The sequence below is a fragment of the Suillus subaureus genome, assembly GCF_016647635.1.
Source record: "Suillus subaureus strain MN1 chromosome Unknown BJ212scaffold_1, whole genome shotgun sequence".
Classification (NCBI taxonomy): Eukaryota; Fungi; Basidiomycota; class Agaricomycetes; order Boletales; family Suillaceae; genus Suillus; species Suillus subaureus.
The window spans coordinates 2,553,635-2,581,581 of NW_024538557.1; the positions used below are offsets into that span (position 1 = coordinate 2,553,635).

General features: G+C 48.0%; 9 protein-coding genes across 9 annotated transcripts; 5 read left to right on the forward strand and 4 right to left on the reverse strand.

Annotated features, from left to right (window-relative positions):
* Positions 1-559: 559 nt before the first annotated feature.
* BJ212DRAFT_1313501 (uncharacterized protein) lies at positions 560-2,036 on the forward strand. The gene is made up of 3 exons (XM_041334091.1): positions 560-1,177; positions 1,244-1,262; positions 1,330-2,036. The coding sequence occupies exons 1-3, from the start codon at positions 647-649 to the stop codon at positions 1,872-1,874; spliced, it is 1,095 nt and encodes a 364-aa protein (XP_041200458.1). The 5' UTR covers positions 560-646; the 3' UTR covers positions 1,875-2,036.
* Positions 2,037-11,467: 9,431 nt separating this feature from the next.
* Positions 11,468-13,300, forward strand: BJ212DRAFT_64458 (uncharacterized protein). Its single transcript, XM_041343731.1, has 6 exons — positions 11,468-11,680; positions 11,730-11,959; positions 12,128-12,285; positions 12,353-12,452; positions 12,636-12,810; positions 12,868-13,300. Exons 1-6 carry the CDS (start codon positions 11,571-11,573, stop codon positions 12,932-12,934), a joined length of 840 nt encoding a protein of 279 aa, XP_041200459.1. The 5' UTR covers positions 11,468-11,570; the 3' UTR covers positions 12,935-13,300.
* Positions 13,301-13,412: 112 nt separating this feature from the next.
* Positions 13,413-15,547, forward strand: BJ212DRAFT_1256201 (laccase; the record flags this gene model as incomplete). The annotated part of the gene is made up of 12 exons (XM_041329773.1): positions 13,413-13,537; positions 13,588-13,639; positions 13,692-13,760; positions 13,831-13,980; positions 14,030-14,114; positions 14,164-14,191; positions 14,248-14,950; positions 15,013-15,033; positions 15,092-15,240; positions 15,296-15,319; positions 15,369-15,430; positions 15,480-15,547. 12 exons carry the CDS (start codon positions 13,413-13,415, stop codon positions 15,545-15,547), a joined length of 1,536 nt encoding a protein of 511 aa, XP_041200460.1.
* A 2,864-nt stretch (positions 15,548-18,411) lies between these two features.
* On the forward strand, positions 18,412-19,433 carry BJ212DRAFT_1313559 (uncharacterized protein). The gene is made up of 2 exons (XM_041334092.1): positions 18,412-19,209; positions 19,263-19,433. Exon 1 carries the CDS (start codon positions 18,552-18,554, stop codon positions 19,062-19,064), a length of 513 nt encoding a protein of 170 aa, XP_041200461.1. The 5' UTR covers positions 18,412-18,551; the 3' UTR covers positions 19,065-19,209; positions 19,263-19,433.
* On the forward strand, positions 19,339-19,788 carry BJ212DRAFT_1256356 (CHAT domain-containing protein; the record flags this gene model as incomplete). Its single annotated transcript, XM_041329786.1, has 1 exon — positions 19,339-19,788. A coding segment is annotated over one exon (450 nt), but the record flags the coding sequence as incomplete, so codon positions are not given.
* Positions 19,789-20,429: 641 nt separating this feature from the next.
* On the reverse strand, positions 20,430-21,051 carry BJ212DRAFT_1313561 (uncharacterized protein). The gene has a single exon (XM_041334093.1). It carries the CDS (start codon positions 20,935-20,937, stop codon positions 20,656-20,658), a length of 282 nt encoding a protein of 93 aa, XP_041200463.1. The 5' UTR covers positions 20,938-21,051; the 3' UTR covers positions 20,430-20,655.
* A 222-nt stretch (positions 21,052-21,273) lies between these two features.
* BJ212DRAFT_1313564 (uncharacterized protein) lies at positions 21,274-22,175 on the reverse strand. The gene is made up of 2 exons (XM_041334094.1): positions 21,727-22,175; positions 21,274-21,671 (listed from the first exon to the last, which is right to left on the reverse strand). The coding sequence occupies exons 1-2, from the start codon at positions 21,831-21,833 to the stop codon at positions 21,497-21,499; spliced, it is 282 nt and encodes a 93-aa protein (XP_041200464.1). The 5' UTR covers positions 21,834-22,175; the 3' UTR covers positions 21,274-21,496.
* Positions 22,176-23,233: 1,058 nt separating this feature from the next.
* On the reverse strand, positions 23,234-23,673 carry BJ212DRAFT_1294840 (uncharacterized protein; the record flags this gene model as incomplete). The annotated part of the gene is made up of 3 exons (XM_041332259.1): positions 23,234-23,274; positions 23,328-23,528; positions 23,589-23,673. 3 exons carry the CDS (start codon positions 23,671-23,673, stop codon positions 23,234-23,236), a joined length of 327 nt encoding a protein of 108 aa, XP_041200465.1.
* Positions 23,674-26,755: 3,082 nt separating this feature from the next.
* On the reverse strand, positions 26,756-27,666 carry BJ212DRAFT_1583989 (uncharacterized protein; the record flags this gene model as incomplete). The annotated part of the gene is made up of 5 exons (XM_041342334.1): positions 26,756-26,859; positions 26,923-26,995; positions 27,038-27,081; positions 27,157-27,522; positions 27,555-27,666. The coding sequence occupies 5 exons, from the start codon at positions 27,664-27,666 to the stop codon at positions 26,756-26,758; spliced, it is 699 nt and encodes a 232-aa protein (XP_041200466.1).
* Between the last annotated feature and the right edge of the window lie 281 nt (positions 27,667-27,947).

Sequence of the window (27,947 nt, forward strand, 5' to 3'; positions counted from 1 at the left end):
GCAGCGAGGGTTATTTTTCTGTTGGGAGCATATCATCTTAGATGTGTTTCTCGGATCACCTACTTCAAGGTGCCAAGTACTTGCCATTCATGAAGGTGGAATGGATTGCTGCACATCCATCGGCATCAACTGGCATGATGTGTAGCAATGGCTGTCAACGCTATACCTGGACCATCCTAGCGTGAAGCTGAAGTCAGTCGGGACTATCCTATCCACCACTTTTGGCTCGTCGCGCATGTTCCGTGAATCTCAATCCAGGTAACATGCCAATCACATATTTTGGATACCAGGGTGACGTCGCAAGCGTGCTGCTCGTGCCCCAGCTTGTCACTTTGGAGTATACAGGAATTATGCCTATGACTATTCACAAAGTAATTGGCCGTGGCCGTACGCCAGGTATCTTCCATTTCGAGAGAACAACATACAGCCATTGTGTGTCATTCTCCAGAGAAAGGTCGTGATCCTGTTGGCCGAGTACTGAGTAGCTTATGAGATCGTTCCATAGCTGTACAAAACCTCCTACTAGTAAGTCGCACGTACGCCAGTACAACTTCGGAGTTCGAACGTTCAACTTGGAGTGCGCTGTCGAAAATAGTACGTGCGAAGAGAATTCTCGTCGCGTCCTCAACAGCCTCGTCTTTCTACCATGTCAATCCATGTCTTTTCTCTTCCTGCAAAGTGCAGCAAATTCAACGACGCGTATCCACGCCTCTCTCAGCACTTTCAGCAAATCTGCTCTCTGTACATCGCCATCAAAGACCATTTCATCAAGTCCTACGATCTTTGGAACCACAAGACTCTCGAAATCCTCATTGCTATCATCCTAGTACTACTTTTCGTCATCCGTTTCTGGACCACGTCTTTCCGCACACCCACGAAGGACTCCCAACGCGCCCGCACGGCCCTCCAAGCGCTCCAAACTGTCCTCGTCCCAAGCTGCTCTCTCTGGCCCGCGCGCTACATCAAGCTCGTCAAACATACCTCCAATCATCGTACCGGATCCAGGATAGTTGTCCCTTTAAGCATGTTCCTGCAGGACGTATGCGATGGCGTCATCGAGCTTCGCGATCCTCTATACGACCTTGAGGACCTGATAGATCAGGGTGTCCGTGCGTATGGCTGCTCCGTCAGTCTGAAAGTCGAGTGGAAGTGGTGGGTAGAATGGTTGGATCGAATGGTGCGTGTTCGCGTTTTGTATTCGTCACCGACGCGCTCGCTGAACGACCCCTGATGTACTCATAAGTTACGTGTAAACGCCTCAGGTGAGTATATGCGCTCTTGCCCTTACGGAAACCTTCTACTCCTACGCATATATGCTCGTCTTTGAAGATATGGAGAGTCATGACGGTGTTGATTCTTCGAATTTCGCAGTCATTAGCGCACAACATATCGACTGGCTGATTCACCCACTTACAACAGCACCTCCGCCTTCCACCGATCATGGTACCGTCATCAACCTCGACATCCATCCACTCACGCACCTGGCTACTATCCAGCTTCCCAAAGGTTCTCGCACCACTTTGGAATTCACCTCCCTCTCCAATCACATCTCCTTCCTCAGTACGAAGCACATCCTCTGTCTCATCCCCTTCCTGGCCCACCGTCTCCCCAGCAGCCTTTCTGACGTTCTCGCAACAGTAAATGACACTCCAAGCTTCAAACTATCGACGCTCACCAATGCAACAGCTGCATACGCTGATACGCTCGCCGCACTATCAACCAAGCTTACATACGATCCTATAGCAAGACAACAGTGCGTCGACGAACTGGGTATCAAGGGATGGCGTAAACGGAGGCTCATGCTTGAGTTCGAGACTGCTCTCGTGCAGAAGGGTTGGCTGGAGCGCTGGGACGTGGTCTTGGAAGTCCGTTGATTCAATGCGCTTGTCATGATTTTTTCTTCTTCCTTTCAGTCACTCTTGCACAAAGATGCATCTCTGTTTCTCGTCGCTTTGCACGAACTCATTACAGCACAAATCTTGTTGTACCAGGAGCTTACTTAGAAGTTGCAAAATCACAATATTATTATATTCAGCGCAATAGATCAACGTCGGAACTGCATTCCGAACATACAGGACTGTGCATAAGCCCCGTCATGCTGGGCTAGTGGGACGTCGATAAACGTCAAACGTTCTTACTGAACATCGCGTAAATCTCGCAGAGGTTGCTTATTTGGGTATGAGCTGGCGAGTGATAGAATAGGATACAGCCAACGGAACGTTGGAACTCGGCGGGTTAAACGTTGACCAAAACACCAATATTGGCCTGCAGCAGATAAAAAGGAAAAAGGTCAGCGACATGTTGGCAAAGTTAATAAGTTTCGGTATCCGCTAATAATTTGATGAAGACTTGATGAAATCAACAACTTTGCGGATTGCGGGGCTGGCAACATAGTTCGTCACAAAGGTGGGGATAGCCATTCCTGCGAGGGAAATACGCTGAGCCAGAGGATCATCGATACTCGTCAGTAAAGTCAAGGACCGTTGATAGAGTGTTATATTTCATGTCTCGAGCGTAGATTCATGAACGTCATAGGAATAAACACGGACGTTGACATTTGAATTGGGGGACAAAATAGCAAGTGGTCCCTGTGATGTTCAAGTACAAAGTCTTCAACTGCGCGCCGTGACCATAATCTGAGATGGTTGACGTGCAGGCAAAGGTACTGATTTTTGGGTGCGAGCTGAGATACTGCGATTGGAGATTCCAAAGATGAAACACTATATAAGCACTCCCTTGGGACGTTAATAGTGTGAAGGAATGTTGTGGAGATTAGGCGTTTGATATCCCTGCGAGTTCTGAGTAAACGTTATATAGATTTGTCGCGGATTTCGAGCGCACATAAACGCACAAGTATGTTGCAAATCTAGAATCAAGTATCAGATAACTTGAATACACCAACTCACCTCGACGCCTCTAATCGTGAAGCCCATCATCTTTCCATATACTTTCACGCTATTAGTAAACCAATGAGCCAAACTCTGATCCGCCACGTCCAACAGTCCGTCCCCGAGCTCATCATCAGCTGCGGGAACTGGACACCAACGATGAACTTCGGTCCTTATCTCAGGAGAAATGTTCCGGCCAATGTTCACGCATAGGTTTAACTATAGCGCAGCAAGTAATCGCTTGGCTTCCGTCGTTCGAACCACCACCAAAGGAGGGCGACACTAAATGATGGCGATACACTCAAACATGCACAAATCTAGTAATAAAGGCGGGCATCGGGCAAGTGCGCGAGTGCCGAGCGTCAACTCTATCGACGACGAACGATGACATCGATGACTAGCGATAATATTCTGAATCCTTTCAAAAAGTACTGTCACTTGTTCAGTACCGCTGCCCCAATATTTGCACCGGACGATGGCGAGGTTTCCCTTTGCCCGATTAACCTGCTTCAGCCTTCGATACAGCATGCTATTAGTAGTCTGGCCAATCGATAATAGGCGCTTCCGAACGCATATTCATCATTCATACAAACAACCGTCACTGCAGACATGCAGACATGTAGCAGGCGCCCGTCGATCTTTTTTGCTATCCACCACGTCCCTTCTAGTTCCACTTGCACTAAGACTGCTCTTAACACGCACACTCTGCCATCCTTCCCACTTTCTCGATGGATGAAAACAATCCTCCTCAAAAGACGCGCTGGAGATGGTTGAAGCCAAGTCATCCAGACTCTCATTTGGTTGAGGGGGGAGGCAGGAGGGCAGCCAGTCACGATGTATGAACCTTCATCTTTACAACTACATCATCTCTAATAATCACAGCTGTCCTCTCTCTCACCTTCGGGGAATGGGTCTCATGTACGACTCCCAGGGTCAGTTCGCAAGTTCTTTGGCAAGGCGACCTAAGCGCTCCACTCGAAGCGCTGGACAATCTCCCAACCCTGAATACACGGCTGCAAGTTCCAGCCCACAGGACATCCAACCCGTTCAGTTAACCAAGGTATATGCAATCTCAACTATGAGTTTGCCCCATGTGCCATGATTGGTACTAATCGCTTTTGCAGGATCTCACCGCTCCCACTCTCGAACCAAATTATGAGCAATCTTCTAATTCAGGGATCGTGGAATTAAGTTCGACCAACGAAGTTCGGAATATTCTCATCCGTCTCTTTTGACAATGTACTGACGTCTATACTCAGGCTGAACATCTCGACCCGAAGTTTGTGAGCGAAAGAATCACCAATGCTACCAAAGATCTTACAGGCATCGGCCAGGTCCCAACAATAGTCCAACACACTTCTTCAGCGGAAAAAAACCTACAATCTGTTTCTGATACAGTCGACACATTCTCCGCGTTTCTTGGACCTCTGAAGACGTTCAACTCCGTTGCCAACGAGATCGCAAATGTACAGCCACCTATACATTTTTCTGTACCTGAGTCGTGACTAACATTCACACGCAGGTCCATCCCTACGCGAAGGTGGCACTGAGTATTTTCACTTGCGCGTCTAAGGTAGGCCTTCTTTCTCATTCATCACTGTCGCAGGTTCACAAAGTTTCGGTAACAGGTGATTCTCGATCAGGCAGACCGTGATGTCGCTGTTTCCAGTCTGCTCTCAAAGATATCTGAAGTTTACACCTTCATCACGGACGGGGAGGAATTGACCAAGATTCGATCCATGCTAGCAATATATGGGAAGATAGCACGGCAGACACTGGAGTGCGCTGATTTTATCAGTCATTACTCTGAGACGAAGAGCGCCTGTGAGTTGACCCCACTGCTCCGTCTCCTGGGACTCAATGTTGCCTGCTTGTATAGGGATACGACTTGGCAAGCACGTTTTTGACGAAACGGACGCCACGATCCAGAACTACAACAATGTCCTCGACAGTCTTATGCAGCAATTCCGAGACCACGCGGCTCGTGACACTGTTGTGATCGTTCACCATATGGGTAGGAGACCCTTTTAGTTCTCTTTCAGCCTTGTCTGACATTCCACGACCTCTGGCATAGCTGAGAGTCTGGACCTCTTCGGCATGGAGTGCGCAACAGGTGCCGGATTAAATACGTCCAAATGTTGTTTGCCAAATACTCGGCAGGACCTTCTGATGGATATTCAGAGTTGGATCAGCAGTACCGAGGGGGGCGTTTCACGCGTCTTGTGGTTGTCTGGCACAGCAGGCAAGGGTAAATCGGCTGTTGCCCATACAATAGCCAACTGGTATATCGAAAATGGTGGTCTTGGCTCATGCTTCTGCTTTGATCGTACTCGGCAAGCAGATCGCCGTCAGGACAAAATATTCACGACCATCGCAAGGGAATTGGCGGACTGCAACCCTATTGTGCGGCGAGCCTTGGCGCAAGCAGTTCGTGATCACGACGGACTCAAGCGCACTCCAGATATCACAAAACAATGGCAGGAACTAATCGTCAGACCAACAAGCTTAGCCTCAAAAGCCATCGCTGCACCCGTCCTGATTGTCATCGAGGCATTGGATGAGAGTGGTGAAGCTAATTCTCGGGAACAAATTCTTCGTTTGCTCGCTGGCAAACTAAGCACTGCCACCTCACAACTAGCCGAACTCCCAGTCAACTTCCGTATTCTCATCACTTCCCGTCCCCTCGAAGACATTCACGACACTCTGCACGCCGCGCCACATGTTCGCCATATTTCCCTGGATGACGTCTCGTCTGCATCCACAGAACTTGACATTCAACTCTATATCTCCCACAGGCTGGAGGATCTGCGTCACATCTTCAACGATGCGCACTTCAAGGCGCTCGCTCAAAAATCTGACGGCCTGTTTGAATGGGCTCGTCTTACCTGCGAGTATATCAAGGGCACTAACAGAATCGGCATGGATCCAAAGGGTCGGTTCAATGCTGTGGCTGCTGGAATATCTGCAAAAGGAACACGTCTGTTGGATGATATGTATAAACGCGTTTTGGCAGATATCATGCCAGAAGACGAGCGCGAGGAAGGGATTCCCATATTTCGCTCTGTGATGGGGCAAATTCTTGTATCGTTGGAACCACTCCCCATGTCTGCATTGACCACTATGCGACTGCATTTTCCCGAAGGGACTTGCGATTACAAAATGGACCGGGTCATCGGGCCACTGGGCTCGCTTTTGACTGGCACCTCAGATTCTCATACTCCCATACGTCCCCTCCATGCATCTTTCTACGACTTTCTTACGGACGAATCGCGCAGTCATGGCTTCTTCGTTGATGCTTCGTTAGTACAGAGAGATCTTGCCTTTGTCTCGCTTCGGGTCATGGACTCAGAGCACGGGCTTCGGTTCAACATCTGCTCCTTGGAGAGCTCATACTTGCCAAATTCTGCTGTTCCCGATTTCGCAGAACGAGTGAAGAGGTCCATTTCGGTGGAGCTATCATACTCATGTCGCTTCTGGGGCACCCATGTGGCATCCTTGTCCTTCGAATCATCGCTCGCCAAGGAAGTTGAAGCTTTCTTCGATGGAGAGCGTCTTCTTTGGTGGTTGGAAGCAATGGCTCTGATGAAAAGCCTCGGTGGCTCGGTAGCGACCCTCTCATCTATTGCAGATTGGTTTTCGGTGCGTGGCTCAAGCTCATTCTTTGTCCAATGAATTCGTACGAGTAATGAGGTGGTTGTAGGGTCATGCCGAGTTTGCGCATGTTAGTGACGCTACCAGGGATACCCTGCGTTTCGTCCGAACTTTCGCAGCCACTATTTTACGCAGCACTCCGCATTTGTACTTGTCCGCTCTGCCGTTTGCTCCGACGCAGTCGAAGATATTTGAAAAGTTCGCTGCAAGGTTTCCTTACACCCCCCGCATTGTTACTGGCCATATCGAAAATTGGCCTCAGATAGAAAAGACAATTCGCATGGATGGCGCGGTTGCTTCGGTTGCAATGTCGCCAGACGGAACACGTATCGCGTGTGGTTTATACGATGGAACTATCCGGGTGTGGGATACGGAGACTGGCGAGGCATTGTACGCCCCTCTTCAAGGCCATACCAGCGATGTTGGGTCTGTCGTATTCTCGCCTGATGGACATCGCATCGTTTCAGGTTCATGTGACGAAACAGTCCGGGTGTGGGATACGAAGACTGGCGAGGCATTAGGATCCCCTTTCCAAGGCCATGACGGCTCTGTTCTGTCTGTCGCTATCTCACCGGATGGGCAGCTCATCGTATCCGGTTCGGAAGACATGACAATTCGGGTGTGGGACATGGAGACTGGCGGGGCGTTTGGTACCCCACTCGAAGGACATGCGGGCAGGGTTTTGTCTGTCACAATCTCACCGGATGGGAAATGCATCGTGTCTGGTTCGGAAGACAACACGATCCAGGTGTGGAATATAGAGACTGGCGAGGCATTAGGCGTCCCTCTCCAAGGCCACGCTGGCGCTGTTCTATCTGTCGCTATCTCACCGGATGGGAAACGAATAATCTCTGGTTCAAACGACAGTACAATCCAGGTATGGGATATGGAGACTGGCGAGGCATTGGGTGCCCCCCTCCAAGGTCATACTGGCCCTGTTGGGTCAGTCGCATTTTTTTTGGACGGAAATCGCATAGTATCTGGTTCATATGACCGGACGGTCCGAGTGTGGGATGCAAAGACTGGCGTGACATTAGGATCCCCTCTCCAAGGCCACACTACCTTGGTTATGTCTGTTGCAGTCTCGTCGGATGGAAGTCGCATAGTGTCTGGTTCACTTGACCAGACGATTCGGGTGTGGGATGCCAACTCTATTACGGGCAAGGCATCGGCTGCCGCCTTCGAAAGCCACACTGGCTCCGTTAACTCTGTTGCAATTTCGCCAGGTGGACATCGCATCGTGTCCGGTTCAGATGACGAGACAGTTCGTGTATGGGATATAGAGACTGGCAAGGCATTAGTCACCCCCCTCCAATGGCACGCTGCATCTGTTCAGTCAGTTGCAATCTCGTCGGACGGAAAGCGCATTGTATCTGGTTCACGTGATACGAGCATTCGGGTGTGGGATATTAGGACTGGCGAGGTTTTGGGTGCGCCTCTCAAATGTCACACTAGCACTATTGCAATCTCGCCAGATGGAACTCGTATTGTGTCCGGTTCATCCGACAACACCATCCGCGTGTGGGATATGAACACTCCTGACACATTTGGTATTCATCTCAAAGGCCCCAGTAGCTCGGTTCTGTCTCTAGCGATCTCGTCGGATGGAAAGTACATTGTATCTGGTTCAGCGGACGGGACGGTCTGGGTGTGGAATGTGGAGATGGGAGAGGCATCGGGCGCCCCTCTTAAAGGGCATTCTGACCAGGTTTGGTCTGTGACAGTGTCACCGGATGCAAAATGTGTTGTGTCTGGTTCGGAAGACACAACTGTCCGTGTGTGGGATATTGAGACTGGCAAGCCATTGAGTGCCCCTCTCCAAGGGCACACTGGCTGGGTTATGTCTGTTGCGGTCTCACGAAATGGACACCACATTGTGTCCGGTTCATACGACAAGACGATCCGGGTATGGGATATGAAGACCGGCGAGGCAGTGGGTGCCCCTTTCCGAGGGCATACTGAACCCGTTATGTCTGTCGCAATCTCATTGGACGGCAAGCACATTGTATCTGGTTCATTCGACAAGACCATCCGAGTGTGGGATATAGAATTTCTCGACCAGCACCACTCTTTCACAGCGCCTGTGATACGTTTGTCGTCTAATCTAACCCACGCTCTTTGCTCCGCCTCCTCATTTCTGCAAGATCCTTCCATCCCAGCCTCTGTTGCCGTCAACGAAGATGGATGGGTTGTAGGCCCAGATGGACGGCTTCTTCTCTGGATCCCACTCCATTTCCACCCACTCATATATGCACCCGGCAACACGCTCGTGATACCTAACCATGCCTCGCAGTTCGATTTACGCTATTTCGAACATGGCACGTCATGGCACATGTGCCGTAAACACGAAGCTGCCCTGCCTCCGCTATGATACCCCTTGCAGTATGTCGCGCCTTTGCCAATCTGGTTGTGTCATTCATAGATGGAGATCTACACACAGTTCGTACCATACATGCTTGCCTTGGTCAAGTTTTATTCAGTTCATTTCGTCGTGTACAAGTTAAATTTCGCTCATTCACAATGTTTTCCATGATACTCCGAGTCGTACTAAAACACAGTCGTATATTATGTTGTCTCTGCTACTGCTACTAGCTCCTACATACGTTCACATCCTGTCTCTGACTCTTCCCGTGATCGGGAAGACAAATGATGGATTTTGTTGCACATGTCCTGCCTGTCCCTGCGTTGTGGTCGACTGCATCGAGGGGGGAGGATGACGGTAAGTATCTAGATGATACTTGCATAGCAACGAAGTGTTCAGTGACCCGCATCTATTCAAAATCCTTATGCTTAAATGACATCCAATATCTTCCGCACCCCAAACCATGTCAATATTACCCTCGCTCACGTCCTACACCACATGCGCAAAAGTTTCAACCAGGACCAGCGTAAAATTGGTACTTATAGCAGCATCCGGCATATTGAAAAACAGCGCAGCTGGGACACTATATGAATCAATGTCATCAGAACCCGTTCAAACAAGCGAGACAGAACAGAACAAAAGAAGGAGCAAAGGAAGAGAACGAAAAAAAACTCACTTCCACCCAATGATCCTCCTCCAACCTCAACAAACCCCCTCTTCCCAAACCTCCACAGTAATCTACCCATCATTCCCGCCTGATGCACAACCATGAGCCTCTTCGTCCTACGCACGCTCTTTATAACAGGTTCTACGGCCAATGGCGACGTCGTACCTGGATCAATTAGTTTGATGCTGGTGCTGCATAGAGAGTGGTGAGGGAGACTGATGGGGAGCCCAAGAAATGGGGATAGATCAGAGTGCCCCATGTGAAGAGGGTGAGATTGGATCTGAGATGAGGGGGTGTATTCTTCGACTGAAACTTATTCGACTGTAATGAGGTTAGTAGGTTTGTACACAGAACGGGTTATAGAGGAAAGTACCTGGAGAACGATCGTTGATCACGGTAGGGCCCGACAGAGGTGTGGAGATTAGGACCAACTGAAAGCTCAGGCCTCAGGCCTTAGGAATTATACCTTTGAATATCCACAAAGTAATTGTCTAGCCAAGTACTTAGATAGCTCCCATCTCGAGAGAACACACAGCTCCTGTGTCGTTCTCCCGAGAAAGGTCATCGAACTCTTGATCCTATCCGTAAACTGGATGGCTAAGTGGCTTATGAGACACCGTGTCCCACAGCTGTACAATACCTCCTACTAGCAAACCGCATCCCAGTAGATGATTGATGTGTTTGAGTGAAAGTGCCGTGGAAAGCAGCGCAGTTGAACCTGTGTCGGAGTTGCGCGCTGTCGAACTTTTAACTCAGAAATGCGTGCGAATCTACGGTGTTATACTGTTCTCGGACGACCACACAACAGACACTGGCAACACAAGATGTCTGCGCAATGGTGCCGCTGCAAGTATCTGATGGGATTGATGACCAGCTCGCTGGTCCTGACGTTATTCTGTTGCCCAACAGTAAATATGCAAGGGCAAGCACCACGCCGCCATCACTCACTTTGATTCGATTCCTTCGTTGTCTGCTTTTCGAATCAGGATTGTTCCACCCGCTTGCAAGATGCATCCGCTGGGAGATTATGGCAGGGACTGCACTCCCAGGCTATGATCCATCAAAATGCCTTCGATTATCTCTTCCGCCGTGTCCCACCGCTGAACGCTTCCGCCCCCCCTTACCCATGTAATCGTCTTTCCATCCAGTGAAAGTGCCAGTGCGCATGTGCCCCTTCCCTTGTCTTTCCACGGTTCCTTAACAATGAGTCCCGTATTACAGTTCCACTTGTGCATCGTGCCATCATCTGCACCAGTCATAATGTGAATGTTGTCATGCAAGAAAATGAAAATCTCAGACTTTCTTTCACGGCCTTCAAATTCGTGCTTTGCAGTTGGTTTGTTGAATTGCACTAGGGGTTCAATTTTTGACATCGTGAGGGTTCTAGAATCAAACAATATACATAGCTTCCCCAGTACTAGTGCTCGTTGCCGCAACTTGTATTCTAGTTCAGGAGAAATAGTTTCCCCGACGATTAGCGCTGTGGAAGGTTTCTGCGTTTTTCTGGCCGACTCAGTTCATGGTCAAGTATCACGGATAACAATTGACCGGTATTCTCTTGGTCTCTTGCTCATAGCAAGCCAACAAGGAGGGTGAGTTGTATTTGTGTCGAAATAAGCGCTAAGCGTCTGTCTACAGGTTCATATACTCATGTATACAGCAAGCTCGTCCTCCATCTTCGTTGGCCCGATGCTTCCGAGCCATAACTTATGCCTACTGTTGTTCCTTTCCAGAATGGCTCTTATACTACGGTGGTATCATCAATATTCCGAGTCCAATAAGTTACTTCGCCTGATTTCTATGCCTGATTTTACAGCATAGGAATATCGGCTTATTGCATGGTCATATATTAGCGCCACGATGTTTTCAAACCAGAGACAGGGATGAGCCATTCTGATGCATTACTAACTTTTCAAAGGGGGCGGGCGTCGTGTCAACCAGTCTAGCGGTTGCTGTCCACCCGGTGCCCAGTGCTTGCCATTTTGATATTCGTAGTAATGCCATGCGATCATCGCCAACTTACACACGCGGGCTTCTCTGGTCGAGCTCCTACGTCTACCGTCCACCGAGAAAGCACGGCTTCAAAGGGCTTGTGAACTTCAGTCTGTCGGAGTAAGTTATTCCCTGATAGTATTTGATATACATCGGACACGTGTTGCAGGAGCGTTTTCCGCAACTCATGGTGGTTCTGCATCAAGACAGAAGACGAACACATGACATGCTTAACAACTCCTGTGTTTCTGCTTATTTCACAACAGCAGCCATCCCTTTCTGATTTCGGAATACGGGCGCGCTCATATTGCTGTCGAATGCCGACCTGTATAATTCGAAAAAACTCTATTGCTAGGCCAATGCTAGGTTGGATAATTATAGACACTATGGTCAAACTCGGTAGGCATTCCGGTTGACTATTTTTCCTGCCCAAAATTGACAAACCCGATGGATGTACCTCTTGGGCCCATCGTGCACTGGAATTTTCATGTTCCCTGGGTATGGTGCATTAATCGTGCCTACTGATGCAACTCTAGCTAAGCTCGAAGGTCTTCCAGTATTCAACAGGTTTATTCAGAATTGGTAAGATGGCGACGAATAAGATTAAAGTGACGTGTGTCGCTATTTGTCCAACATGTGACATACCACCAAACGCGCCCTCGACAATCTGGTACACGGCTAACTTATCATATACTACAAAGGCCGCCAGTGCACGTATTTCAATGGTGCGGATTCCTCTACCAGTACTTTCCCGAATTATACTGCTATCTGCTCTGAACTATTCGCCTGAAGTGTTCACCCAATATCAGTAATTTCATGTCCGCTCAAGGGTCAGTCTCCAAGATATTGTGGCGATGTGGTCCAGCAAATCAAATCCTGACAACAACATACTGTAGGATGACGGTACGTTTTTTTGAACTGCGGAGATATAATTAAACTTGGCCCATCAGTTTATCAGGTGTTCGTTCAACACAGTAACAGGTGACGAGACGCGGAAGGCGGCAGCTACTTGCACTCTTGGAAATTGCTGTAAGCTGACTTTCTGCTTACAGAGTTTATTCAAATCTGCCATTAGTTACTTGGCAACTACTATGCAGCGCAGCTGCGTCACGAAAGGTCCGTCGAAGCATCTGCCTGCTTCTGCTTATGAAACAGATTCATCTTCATACCGGTCTCGAACTGAGTAACTGTCAAATCCATCGCTGCTGTGCCCGGTGCTGCCTGGGGCCAGGTCTTGAAGATCAGTGGTCGTGGGTATCTTGTTAACTCTGTTGAGGATTGATATAAATGCTCTAGTACTGGCGTAGGTTGGCTAACGATCGGACCCTATTGAATTATACAAAGTGTCCCATTGTGTCCTACTTGCCCAAATGAGATCCGACGGCGGCAGGGTAGCCGACATGGCACCCTGGCCGTCTGGAATCATTCATGTTTGTCAAGCGATCCGCAGCCAGGTTCGACATCCCACAGAAAAATCTGCGGAAGAAATGAAAGCGCATTCAGGCACTCCGGTCGATCGATAGGTCCCTTTTGGATGCTACCCGGGTTCGAAGACCTCGCATCGCTGGTGGACAATATCACATTCTGAAGCCGAGTGCCTTTGACAGGTAATCAGTTTTTCATTCTACAAGTTTGGAACGCATTCGAGAGACCTAAGGGTGAGAATCTACCAGTACAGGGAATTACTGCCTCATAGTCGGTTATTTCGATCAACGAATCGGAATATATGTAAGCTAATTCTCAGATCCAGAAGGTGATACCAGGAGCACTACTTAAGCTGAGTGCTGTGTTTCGCTCATCATCATCATCATCATCATCATCCTCCTCCTCCTATTGACTTGAGCCTTGGACCATGTTCCAACTCTATATATTCCTGTTCTTTCTGGCAAGCCTTCAGAGTTACGCCGTGAGTATTGGCCCAGTTTCTGACCTCGTTGTTGCCAATGGCAATGTATCCCCAGACGGGTTCACCAGGTCGTCAGTGTTTTCTGCATTTTCGACCTGTTTGATTGCTGAAGTTATTGCAGGGCAGTTCTTGCCGGCGGTACTCATCCCGGGCCCACCATAATGGCTCAGAAGGTAGCATCTACTTTGCATGCGCAAACTCTTCGTTGACCTCGTATGTATTAAGGGGGATACATTCAAGATTAACGTCACGAACCAATTGAGTAACGAGACGATGCTAACGAGCACCAGTATCGTAAGCACTGAGCCACTGACTGATAAATGCATGTAGGAGCTTACAATGATGCATTGTCTATTGCAAATAGCATTGGCATGGACTATCACAATACCATAGTAACCAAATGGATGGCACGGCATTTGTTACGCAATGCCCGCTCGCTCCAGGGCACTCTTTTTTATATGAGTTCGATGCTGGCGACCAAGTAGGAACCTACTGGTACCACTCTCATTATGGAGTCCGTGCTTCGGTTTATTTCACGGTGTCGGTGACTGAATTAAGTCCAGGACCAATACTGTGACGGTCTACGTGGTCCGTTGATCATCTACGATCCCCACGACCCATACAGTTCATCGTACGATATTGATGACGGTGAGTTAGTCCGACCAAACGGAGTTGTGCTTCTCACATTTTAGTGAAGAGTCTACTATTATCACATTGATGGACTGGTAAGAAAAAAAGGCTGATGGACCATTTCCTGTTGTTAAAATAGTTTTATTTGCAGGTATAACCTACCATCGCCTCAAGTACAGGCACCAGCGACTCCCGATTCAGTGCTTATTAACGGTGTCGGGCGTTATGATGGAGGGCCGGATGTGCCTTTCGCCGTCATCAATGTTCAGCCACGAAAGCGATATCGTTTCCGCTTACTGAACATGGCGTGCAAGCCCAACTACAATTTCTCGATTGATGGTCATAATCTTACCATAATCGAAGTTGACGGCCAATACGTCAAGCCGCTCATAGTAGACTCCATTCAGATCTACGCTGCGCAACGATACTCCTTCATTCTTGAGACAAACCAGACTGTCGACAACTATTGGGTGCATGCCGATCCCGATCTAGGTACAAATGCCACAGCTATCTTACGATATGCAGGCTCTCCCAATGCAGACCCCAAGAACAGGACAACCTTAAACTCGGCAGCTCTGAATGAGACTAACCTACATCCCCTATCTCCTCTTTCGTCACGTTTACTGCAGGAACCAGACATCAAACTTGACCTTGTATTTGGGTTTAATGCGACTACTTTCTACTTCTTCATCAATGGTGTCCATTACACTTCTCCCAGTGTTCCTGTTCTACTACAGATACTGAGTGGTGCTATAACGGCAGCGGATCTTGCACCCAACGGCACCGTATACGTTCTGCCACGGAATAAAGTTATCGAAATTTCATTCGATACCGATATCCTCTCAGGGGACCCTGTAAGTCCATTTCAAAACATCATGTATGTCCTTGATCGACAGAGAGTAACAAATTTTGACAGCATCCATTCCACCTGCATGGGGTACGTCTTGGCATGCCATCTACATGCACGCGATGGACTAATAATAAGTGTTCTGTAGCACAGCTTCATTGTCGTCAGAAGCGCTGGAAGTAGCGGTTATAACTATGTAGACCCTGTTATGCGTGATACCGTGTCCGCAGGCACCCTCGGTGATTATACGACCATCCGCTTCATCACTGACAATCCTGGGCCTTGGTTTTTGCATTGGTAAGTGTTGTATCAATGTATTTTTACCTGACAATGACTGTCAGTCTTTGTGAAGTCATATCGATTGGCATCTAGCCGAGTGAGTTGCTCCCCCCACCGAGCTCGGATTCGAATTAATGGGTCCGTAGGGGATTAGCTATAGTATTTGCAGAGGCTCCTGAAGACGTGGCGGCTTCGCAGCCTGTCAATGGTAAGCACCGAGCACTATGAACTAGACCGAGTCTGACGATCAGCGTTAGATGCCTGGAAGCAGCTCTGTCCGATATACAATAGCCTTCCTCAGCAAAATTTCACTTCCGTTGATTGATACCTCTTTTGTTCTAGAGAATATCAAGCAGGAATTTTTTCAGATGCCGTTTGTAGATTCATGGTAAAGTAGGGTAGGACACGGTGGATAGTAAATGGGTCCCGTTTTTAGTGTGGAAGTGATGTTCGGGGTGTGATCAACAGCTGTTTGTGCTGTTCGCCATCAACACACGCGATTTGGCCACAAATACACCCTTGTATTGTGTATCCCGTGGGGAGAGCAAAACACAGAGCTTAATTCAGATGTGCTCAACCGCACCAGATAGAGGTGCTAGAGTCACATCATTTACTTTTTGATTGTCTGATCAAACCGTGGAGTCTCTAAGTAATAGCATTTGTCAGTTAACGATTTGATGTACCAAAGTAGATTTGACGAGATATAGTGGCTATGTGGAATTTTCATCGTTTCTGAAAGCGAACTCTGGTTTACATCAAGTACTAGTACAAGTTGAGACTAGCGACGTTCTAACATCCTTCCCTATTTTACGTAAAGCTGAAAAGCAGTAAGAAATGATAGCAGTAGAACGGAGAAGGGCAGCAATACCTCTCTTGGATACGTGTTAAGTCATAGCGTTTCTCGGTATTGGGATGGTAGGGGGCCTCTGTTACGACAGGTGTTATACATGAGTAATCCACCAGGCGTATAATAACTTACCTCTCTTGTGGACATAGTGAGGTTCAGCCTTCTCACACTTGGAAGGCGAGTCGGGGGAGTCAGGCGAATCAGTCGAGTCAGACGAGTCAAGGTCCCTAGTGTCAATGACACCAATGATGTTAGACGTATTCAGCCTAAGGTGGACTGAATCGGGGAGGCAGACTGGTTGACTGCGGTCGACAATCGTGCTTTCGAGCCAAAGCTCATGGCGTCCCTAAATTTGGGTGTAGGGAAGTTTTGATGAAACTGCGGAACATGCAGCTTGGACGTGTTCGTCAGGTACCAGCACTTGGGAAGCAAAAAGGCCTGTAGGAACGAAATATACGAATTAAAGAGCATCCTCCGCTCATACCAGGTGTGGGATGTGAACATCCATTATCGAACGCGCAGGGCTGTGTTTTAATACTATCGGTACTCGGATCATAATAGTGAAGGCCCAAAGTTATGAATATTGTCTGGTGCGAGGAAACTTGGATGGAACGAGACCAAGAACAACAAACATGACAAAGAATGGACGATTCACAATGACAATTCAATGTTTATTTGCTCCTGCTCTCTCGACGCTCGTGCTGCTCGCGGGGAGCACTAGCAGGTGATGACGAAAAGCTGGGTGGTGTAGTATCATCATCAAGTTCAACATCATATGTCCAGACGAGTGAATATTGAGGAATAGTCGAGCAGGCTGTTGTTTGAGTATTGGAGTGTGCAAGAAGATATTGGTTCAGGCAGATGTTCCAGACTGCATACCAGGGACATTCCCTCTGGCTCGGGTCGTCAACGGCAGCACCGATGGCGAGATGTAGTCCAAGATCGGCGTGAGCGTTCGCCATTATGAGATTGATACGGACCTTGTTCTTACGTGGGGTTTGGATCCAAAATGAGGTCACGTTCCAGCATTTATGTAACGAACCCAACATCATGTCTCAACAATTACAAAGCCTCGATGGTAGAGTGGTGTCTAGCATGCAGGTGTGTCCAGGTGTTGCTTGTTGATATCCCTCTCAAATGCTCTTGCGCAGCTTGGTGAAGCCAAGCAAGATGAGCAGTGCGATTCTGGAGGTACTAAACCGTCCAAACCAAACCGTATTAATATAACCCTTCCACCTTCGCAACGTAGTAATGCCCAGATGTATGGTTACTGCGTATCTGAGAAGTGGCTTTATGAGAAGGCTCGTGCCTTCCTCGCCGAGCTACACCCCGACCTTCCCGAAATCAAGGCCATGACCAACGCCAGAACAAACCCCAGCTACAGCTTCAGAAAGACCTTCCACATTCACTCGCTGTCAACGTGTTATGCAATCCTACCTCCCGGATCGATAGTTCCAGAGGATTGCATAGTCAATGGTTTCGTTTACGTGTTGTACATCTTCAACGACCAGCCGGACAGTTATCATCGGCGCCCTACTCAGAAACAGGTTGATGAACTCACTAGGTTTGTGGGCAGAGAGCCACAGTGGTGGGTGGACGCTTTACCAGCAAGGTTCTATAGGTGAATTATGGCGAGGCTGGACTAGGGCTCAAGCTCGATGTAGCATGAACCGTCTAAGTATGCAATGTACATGTAGGTACTGGTTTTGTCGCATAAACAACAGAATGCCAGCCCTTGAATGACTCAGTCACAGCTCCGTCAATGAAACCAAATACTCTGCTGTTCTATAGAAATTTGTGGTCGCATCCTTGCGGATTCACTATTTGGAGCCTAAAACTCGTTACCATAGGGGTCGGAGACGCAGTCATTGCAGCTATATGACATGGGAACTGTTTTGAGACGCCAAAGCTGATGATGCGACAGTCTTCGTTGGTTAGAGGCTGTGCCGGTAGCTGCGTGAGAGGGGGCATGAGGACCTCCGGCTGTGAAGAGCAATCCATAGCGAAACACTCAGACGAGTCAGGTTAGTCCCCCTCGTTCTTCGAAATCTGCGCCTCAGTCTCATTGTAGCATTCAGCGCGGAGTCCCGGAGGGTCTGCCTACCACCCGAGTTCCTTAAGAACTTGCCAACCGAGGCCGTCCAGCTCAGGCTGTTCTCTGAGCAGGACTTCTTCAACGTTTGCGAGGATTCTTGTGGACCGGTGGGGGCTACCCTCCAACGAGAACGGATGAATCTGTGGGGTGGCTTGCGAGGGGGGATCACATTGTCATCAAAGGCCTTACAGGATAGGATAGGCTGGGTCAGCAACGCGGCGTGGGAGTCCTCCCGGGAGGCTGCCGGGCGGTTTTGCAGATAGGCTTGTAGTACAACTCTCAAGCAAACAATTAGATCTTGGGTGAGAGAGCTTCGCTCATTAACGTCATAGGGTTCCAAATATTTCTCTGATCTCCCTCCTATTCGGCTACAAGGCAGAATCGCAAATGGTTGACGGTGCTCGCCCCATCCGGTCTGCAAAGTCTGGTAATGATTGGACTTTCAATGATCTCATGGCATACAATATCACCGTCACGCCTCATTCGCCTGAACAGTTTTTTCGTCAAAACCATGGAATGCTCCTGGAGGGTGTAGATCCGTCACTCCTTAATTCCACCCTTGATGACGAGAATATCTCAGACGCCGTTTTCGAATATCTAGGCCATCTTGATCTGGCTACCAATGCCACTCAAGAAAGTTTCATTGACGCATTTGCTCAGAAAACTCTTCACATACTCGGCTTTGTTGAACGTGGCTTAATCCTTACCACACGTCATAATATCGCACTACGGATCTGTGGCGATGACCAGCGAGTTGCCCAAACAGGCGTGTGTCTGCTCGATCTGCGATCGATGATCTTGCTTGTTCTGCACCCATCTTCTATCTCGTCCCTGTCACAGAAGCGCTCAGCAATGCGGTTGCCACTGGCCAGTATCCCGAAGCTAAAACAACGGTCGTGAAGTGTGTCACCTCTTTAGGGCACAACCGTCGAATCAGCGAAGGCATGGAGACGCCGGAGTATAGGCGCGTTGCTTTTGAGCGTTTTCTCGCATTCAAAGCACTTGCGAAGGAGCATTGGCAGACATTCATTGTCTGACTTACGTCGTGTGTGTGTCTCTAAAAATTCTTCCGTCCGAAATTTAACCTGAGTCTTCCAGCTTTCCGTGATTTTTTTGTAACGATTAGTTTCTTGATCCGACTGGTGTATGTACTGTAAAAACTAGACAATGTAGGGTACTGCATGCGCTGCGAGATAATACTTGGCTCCATTTTTCGTGTCATGGGACACAAACATATGATGACCCCTTCAATTCTGCCTTTCTCATGCGAGACCAGCCGCTTTCGCTCCTTAATATCACACAAACAGATCTGTCTCGGCATGAACTTGCATTTCTTTCTGCCTGTGATGCCGCACTCGGTGACCATAATACTCCTGACGAAGTAATACACCTAGCGGCTGGCCTGCAATTCGCTGGGGTTAAGAGCGTCGTTGGGACATTATGGAAGGTCGACGATAGCACTGTGCAGCGCTTAGTCGAGGCATTCTACAAAAACTTTTGCGGGAATGACAAGATGAATTCCAAGCGAGCTGCCCGAGCGTTGCATAAAGCGGTCCAGTCACTGGCTTGCGACAAGGACATGCCCTTGGAACAGCGCGTAGTGTTCATGCATATTGACATATGATCAATTCCGTGCGTCCTCCCACCTTGTTGATTAAAACACTCTTGAGACAATCTGACGCCTTCACATGTACTAGCTCATACGTGGTACCATTTGTAATCAGCGACGACGTTAATGTCGCTGCCCCTCACGAATCAAGTTTATCCAAAGCCAAGTCCAACTATGCAATGGGGTCCGTCAGTCTTCGCGGAAATTTACAGAAGGATTTGCAAGAAAAAATCCTGTACATTGATATGAACGCCGAGTATCCTGGAATAAGGTTGATATCGTGCAGCAAAACTGTCGTGCCAGTGATCAAAAAGTCACAAGCATGATTCTGCACGTAACTCGCGCTGTATGCTATATGGCGGGTTTGTGTCGTATTCCAGGGAAAATAACATTCCCTAAAACATCGTCAAAGGAAAATTTCTTGAACCACGGAGATGGTTTGACGGCGTGGTTTTAAGGACCAAACTAATGGCCACGCAAACGCCAACAATGAGTGGCCGGAGCACGCGGATCTGCTCAGCTCTTGACTATCATTCCATGACTGAGGATACGTTAAAAACGGTCCCGAATACAATAGGATAAGTCATGACTTACTAAATGTACCGGGACCAGGATTACTGATGTATCTTGCCTCGCCTCCTTGCCCTACATATATCCTTAGTAATTTGCGTAGCCTGCCGAGTCAAGGAGGGATCGTGACGGAGATGGCCTTCGCCCGTACAGAGCATGCTGATTCATTTCAAACCAGTTTCCAATATGTGATATATTTGTTTCTCCCGCATCGTCTCATTTCTTCCACGACTTCTCCGACCTTCTGGAACTTAGACCAATCCTGGTGACGCTTATCGATGGCCAGATCCGTGGGTTTCACGAATCGCACTTTTAGGGACAGACAGTGCATAGATTTGACATTGGCAAGCCTTGCGCATAGATGACGCCTGGGTAGCCGACTTTGACAAAGCTAGATATCGAAAGCCGGGAGGACTGTCGCTGTAATGACAGGTGTTTTGTTTGGGACACGAGATGATGAGATGTCACGAGCACGTGGTAGTCTGCTGTCTCAGAGGGACGATTGGTGTTGTGTTGGTCTAGGATGTCCATACTCTCTAACAGTCCTGTATCAATAGTATGTCCATCTTCATGTAACTCCGGTAGTAAGTGCATACATAGCAACTGGTAGATCGGATAACTCCATACAATTTAGAATTCCTCGCATCATAATCAGGAAGACACTGTGATGGTGCTCACTCATTTTCAGCTAATTTCTCCTGAACAAAGGCCCGCCATCGGCGATGTTCATCTCTGGATATGTCCTCTCCGTTGACAGAAATGGGGGGAACGTCGACATCTGAATCCTCCGGGTATCGCTCCAGGAACTGCACCTCGAGGGAGATCCGCGCGTCCACAGCCTTCACTTAGAACTTGACTTGTGGAACTGGGCTGGGCAGAGATGGGAGAGCTGTAATAGGAGTGTTGAAGGAGTGGAGTAGCGAAGTCCATATTCTGGAATCTTCTGGAGGGAGGACGAACTTGAATGATTCACACGGAAGGATGAAGTGTTGGATAAGCTGGAGTTCTTGTATGCGTGAAGTCATCACCCACAGGGGTTCAACTACATCCTCGCAAAACTTTTGCATTCAGTCACGTTCATCCTTGTGGCGACTCGTAATTTCAGTACGAGATGTAGTCATGAGTGATACGAGCTGCCACATTGAGAGTTTGTCTAAGGATTCGAGATACTCGGGATGATCAAGTTTGGCTTTTCCTTCTCTTTTCGCGAACGGCTGGGTTTGGCGGGCGAAATGAATAAAACATTATCGGTGGGTGGCAATTTGACAGGCAGTAATCGGGTGTATAGTCGAGGAAGAGAGCTTGAGGAAATAGAGCAGGATCTGGATCTGAATTTCACAAAGTCATTATGATGCACCCAGAAGCAAGATGATAAGCACTTACTCACGCTGCTCCATGCGCTCGAGCCAACCAGTCCTCCATTTGTCTTCTAGCATCACGTAGAACCGTGTAGCATCGACTTTCTCATACCCCAAAGCATACCACATCATGCTCTCCTCTGCTTCACCTGCACCGCCGCCATGGACAAGAATCTGAGGGAGTTCATTATGGTACTTGTTCACAGCTGCACGAAGGGAAAGGAGGAGAGGCTCTATAAAGACGTGAAGAGGATGTGGCTGGTCTTCTGCGAGATCCGGAGTTCCTCAGATGCGAAGAAGAGAGTGAATAAATACAGAGAGCGGCATGATTGACTGGACGAAGAGGGCTGGGTCCCCTGGATCATGATCTTGCAGCGAGTAGTCTCTGCTCAGACCCTTTTCTTGGGCTGCGGTCCATTTGAGCGAGACTGGCGTATGCAAAACAAGCTTGCTGAATTGACATCGACGATCTTCAGAAGTTCAGCCGCATAAGGTCGTCGCACGTGACCGCGTTTAGATGCTCGGTAATTGGCGGGGCCTCCTGCCACCAAATCTACTTATCCACGATCATCATCCCATGTATGTATGGTGAACAGTACTAGTCTCGAAATTACTTCTGCAACGGTCCCAAGTACTCACGACGTGGCACATTATAATACGTCAAGTTCAACAGTCGCGATCCGAATGATTCTTACAAGTGGGAAAGGTGAGTTTGACTCAGACTGGTATATATGTTTGGACCTATTTTATTTTTCAATTCTGATTTTGCGCTGGTAGCATGTGACCCATGAGTTGTTGCATTACCTACGTTTTGTAGACCGGCAGGACAGAGACTCGGAGGGTGCCAATACCTGTTGACAATCGTTGGGACGGCGCACAGTTGTCCATAATCACTGGCACATTTGACTGGCGAGCTCGGTGGAATCGTATGTGGTCGTTTTTTTACACTGAAGTTTTGGACATGTAACCTTGATTGCTATTTCTTGCTTCCAACTTGATTTTTTCTCTCCGGGCTCATAGTACGCTGATATTTCCCTCAGCAACTTCGGCTGTTTATCATATCTACAGAATTCATCCGAGTCTTCAATGCGAGGTCTATTATAGAATACTTGGATTTCTCTCAATAGCACAGATGATTTTGTTGGGACCGCGCCTCATCCTCAACATTCGGGAATTCAACACTAAGCTCATAGCTGACTCTGATGGTGGCATTGACGTGCCTGCAATTATTTTCCAGGAGTGTGGCGATGTGTCAACAGGTAGTGATGCGTAGTACTGGAAACGCTCCAAGTAATAGCATTTGTCAGTTACCGATTTGGTGTACCAAAGTAGATTTGACGAGAAATATAGTAGCTACGTGGAATTTTCATTGTTTCTGAAAGCGGACTCTGGTTTACATCAAGTACTAGTAGTACAAGTTGAGACTGACAACGTTCTAACATCCCTCCCTATTTTACATAACGCTGAATAACAGTAAGAAATGATAGCAATAGAAAAGGAGAAGGGCAGCAATACCTCTCTTAGGTACATGTTTAGTCATAGCGCTTCTCAGTGTTGGAATGGTAGGAAGCCTCTGTTGCGACAGGTGTTATACATGAGTGATCCACCAGGCGTATAGTAACTTACCTCTCTCGTAGACATAGTGAGGCTCGGCCTTCTCACGCTTGGAAGGCGAGTCGGGGGTGTCAGGCGAATCAGGCGAGTCGGGGGAGTCGGGGGCGGGGGAGTCAGGGGAGTCGGGAGAGTCAGGTGAATCAGGCGAATCAGGGCCCCTAGTGTCAATGGCACCAATGATGTTAGAGGGAAGCTCTTTGTACTGAGCCAAAGCTACATAACATATCAGTATCACTTCACTAACTAGAGTGGTACACGAGTCCTCACAAGTACGTTTCGTCCCCAATTCCGGTGTGGGATGTGCCACAGCAATAGCGGCAAAGGTTGCGAGTATCGTGAAAACAAGTGAGAGCTGCATGGTTGGAAGTTAGAGGAATGATCGCCATTTCGAGAGCTTTTATACCTCATTGTACGTTCTCTCGGACTACTGGGGGAGAACTCGAGGTCAACTTCGATTATTACATGAGCACTTGACATGCACACACATATCATAAGACCGAGAGGACACCCGAGGCCATGATAACCAGGGCTCCCCGTTCACAAGGTGTCCTCGTGTATAATTTCGGGCTCTCGTACTGAACCATTGAGCTTCTAGGTCTGAACTTCCGGGCTAAATGAAGTCCAATAGCATCTTGTGAGCACAGTACCGATGAAAGCTACATAGTAGCGGCTACATCTGGCTAGAGTAAATGTAAGTTATATTTGATGCAGAAGTAAGGAACTTACAGTCCCGACTTACACCCTTGTGAACCCGCGCACATCACCTCTAAAGAGTGAAACCTTGTCGGTGAATTAGGAAAAATACAAGAGCTAAAATTGGAAGGAACGTACAGTCAATCTCCCTGATAGTATCCAGTCTCAACAATGGTGACCTACATTATTCTGCAAGGTCACATAATGGTGGCTGAAACATTGTCTACATTGGCGCGAAAAGAACCCTAGACAGTGACCGGTATTAACCGCAACTCGCGCCAAACTCGCGCGTTACTGCGGTGTTTGTGCGGACCCGCCTTTATTTTGAAAAACAAGGAATGTACAGTGCAAAACGGAAAGAACCGACCTCCGCCACAGCACAAACAGAGATCACTTTCTACATCACTCCATTCCGTCTGATTTACACATAAAGTGGTGGAATCGCCTCCGTTTGAACCCAGCTACAATCCTATCTGGTCACTTTGTTAAAATTCTTAGATTTTAAAAAAATGACGATCTCAAATTGGGACTTCCCACGCCACCGACACCGCCACTTTCCTTTTTTAGTAACCGCTCCTCCTCGCCGCTGGTCGCGGCAAAGAAAAAGCATGTTTGCGGCTTCCGCTGGACCGTCGCGAGTGTACGAAATACATGTACTTATTCGGAGTTATCCATTATAGCAATATCCATCATGATTCCTGCACCGACTTTGCGATGAGAGCGGTATTTCTTCACAGCATACTCAGCTTGCTTAGCATTAAGGCCCTTCCTGCATGGGCACAAACACTGAGAGACCAGACGCGAACTATAGTGTTAAGATGCGCACCTATAAGCGTCCATGTAGCGCCATGTTTTCCGATAAAATGCTCGGATAACTTTGGTAGGGCATGCATCCAGGATTTCAGGAACAAGCCTCCATCTTTACTGAAGAATTTGCTGCCAGAAGCTCGGTGAGCCTTGGCCCACCGAGCCTTCTTGTTTTTCCGGGGCATATTATGATACTATACCTCACGGCTGAGTCGTCACCCCCACAAGTCGTCAGGTCACGCTTTTGTCACAGCAGGTCACCGCTGCCGCTTTCAGAATCCGCTCGGCAATGCCTAAGAAATTCACGGTCTGACAGTTACAGGTCAAAAATTATGATTATGATTGGTTGGTGTGATGTGGAATATAGTATGGGATGTGGTTGTAATTATAATGGCTGTATGGTGCAGGATATACTACATGAGAATGAGAACTATGTGGTCCGTGATGATGAGGCACATGAACTTGATGCTGGTGTGATGTAAAATGTCCGGAAAATTGCTGCTGGTATGTTGCTGCGAGTTGGATGTACAGGAGGATTGTAAGGTATTTCATGGCATAGATCAGGACTATTTAAGTTAGAACCATTCTGCTCATATGTGGGATCACGCGACTCTCGTGATTTGCCTTTTGGGCGGCTATTTCGTAGAGCCATGTCCGAATGTGTCGACTCGCTGACAAGTCGTCACAGCCAGTGGTAGTATTTGTTTAGAACTCCGCTATGGCAGCGCCCGGCTGGCTGTCACCAGCGTGACTTTGAGGGCTTTCAATGAACTTCACCATTTCTTAACAAAAATTGGTCGTTCAACCTCGCAATGAAAGGTGCATGATAGAAACATTGATTTAAGTTGTAAATTGTGTGTGGAAGTAAGAATTGAGTGAGATATTTAGGTCGTGACGACTTGTGGGGGTGACGACTCAGCCGTGAGGTATAGTAGGATATTGGCGCGCCAGTACATAGAACCTTTTGAATTTTACAACCGAAATTGGGACTGCTTACATAATCACCGCCAAAAAAATTTATTGCAGATTCATGACCATTTGACCCACTTGCACGCCAAAAATGCAAAAAAAATCCTTATCGCACCAAGATTGAGTCCGTAACAGAGAGGCCTATTTTATCTGTTGTGCACTGTACTGCTGCGGCACGCTGCAGGAAGAGGATTCAGAACCGAAGTGCTGCCGATATACCACTGTTCCCCACGTAAGGCGTTGATCACGATGGATAGAAAGCTCAAGTTAGATTTCCCCGCTGCCGTCAGTGAAGATTTGGATGTGGTACTTGTTGCCAGTCGCACAAAGGGGGGGGAAAGAGGAGCTCGATATCCATGATGGCGTGAAGTTGATGCGGCTGGTCTTTTAAAATATCGGAAGGTGCTTAAAAGACAGCAATCGTAATGACTGTGAACTTATTATATCGAACGGTTGAGTAAAACGTACGTGAGGAAACCAATAAAAGGTGAAAAGAGCACTCAACGAAGATCGGGTCTGTGATTGATCGTGGTTTTGAGATGAAAAGTCTCTGCTGAGACTCATTTCTTATGCGGTTCACCAGGTTAGTGCATGGAAGGCATTAACAAGGCGTTGTTGGGTCGACTCATTGACCAATGACGATCCTCAGCTTCTGGTATCTACTCAAAGTAAACACTGCTAGACGCGCTGCACGTGACCGCGTTCGGAATCAATTGCATTGGTCGATGATACTTTCGAGTTTCCATGTACGGGCTTACCCAAGGTCTATCCCTTGCCAATGGGGCACGCGCTCCAGGTGCTCTTGACGTAATTCGGATGCTGAGCGATCTCTACCTCGCGGAGAATCTTTATTTTCCTAGTGTTAAGTGCAGGCGGGCATTTAGGAGGTCTAAGTCTATTCTCACTTGTTCGTCGAGCGTTCGATTTTCGTTAATGAACAATTTTCATATGTTCCGAATCCAACTCCAGACCTAGTCAATCATGGGCACCTTGATGCCCGCTGCCAACAGTGAACACCTCATTGTCAACAGGTACTTATCCGATACACTAAACTCGTTGATTGAGTTCTCAACATCTGCACTCTCGTGCATGTAATAAGTATTTGAGAATTAATTTCAACACGCCGACCTGAGCAAACCTGCGCGCTGATGCCGTAACACCATGACATTCAACTCTGTACCACGACTGGCGACCCCTCCCCAATTCAAAAGCTGAAAAGTGGTAAGACTCGAAAGTAATGGAAGTAGATAAACCTTACTACTCTTGGATATATTGCCTACTGGTAATGCTTCTCGTTCTTCAAACGGTAAACAAAATCCTCTAGTGGACAGGTGTTATACACGAGTGAGTCATCAGGCTTGGAATGACTTACTTCTCTTGTGGACATAAGATTCAACCTCCTCGTGCGCCACGGCGCTCTTGTCATTGCCTTTGTTGGTTGAGTCAGAGTCGGTAGACTTAGAATCAGGAGGGGTGGAGCTTTGCTTGTGGACGTGGTGAGATCCAACATCCTTGTGCCCAGTGTCGTCATTGTTGACATCATCAGCTGTGTCAGAGCTGGCGGACTTATCATCAGATTCGGTATCAGAGTCGGTATCGGAGTCGGTATCAGAGTCGGGGGAGTCGGAAGAATCAGGCGTGTCAGGTGTATCAGACGTGTCAGGTGTATCACGCATTTCAAGCCTGGTGTTAAGATAACCAACGAGGTTGGAGGAAAGCTCCTGGCGCTTAGCTAAAGCTGCATGGCACATTAGTATCGCTCTCACTAACAAGAGTAGCATGAATCCTCACAAGTATGCTTTCTGACCAATTTTGGTGTTGAATGTGATGCAGCAATAGCGGCAAATGTAACGAGTGTAGTGAAAATGAGTGAAAGTTGCATGGTTGAGATCGAGAGTGGGTATTTGGTGACAGAAGAGTATGGTCGGACGGACCTATTAGCCAAAATCGCGAGGGCTTTATTCTGCCAGGAATGCGGACATATCGTTAGAACCGATGTTCAGGGTACCTTCCACCTTGGCGTTTACGAAGTGTCCCAAGTTCCATGCTATATTTCGGATCCGCGTCTGGCTCAGACAAACTTCAAATTCTTTCTAGATCCTGATGTAACAATTTGCTTCTAGTCAGCATCAGGAATAACTCGACTCGATCAGATCTCATGAA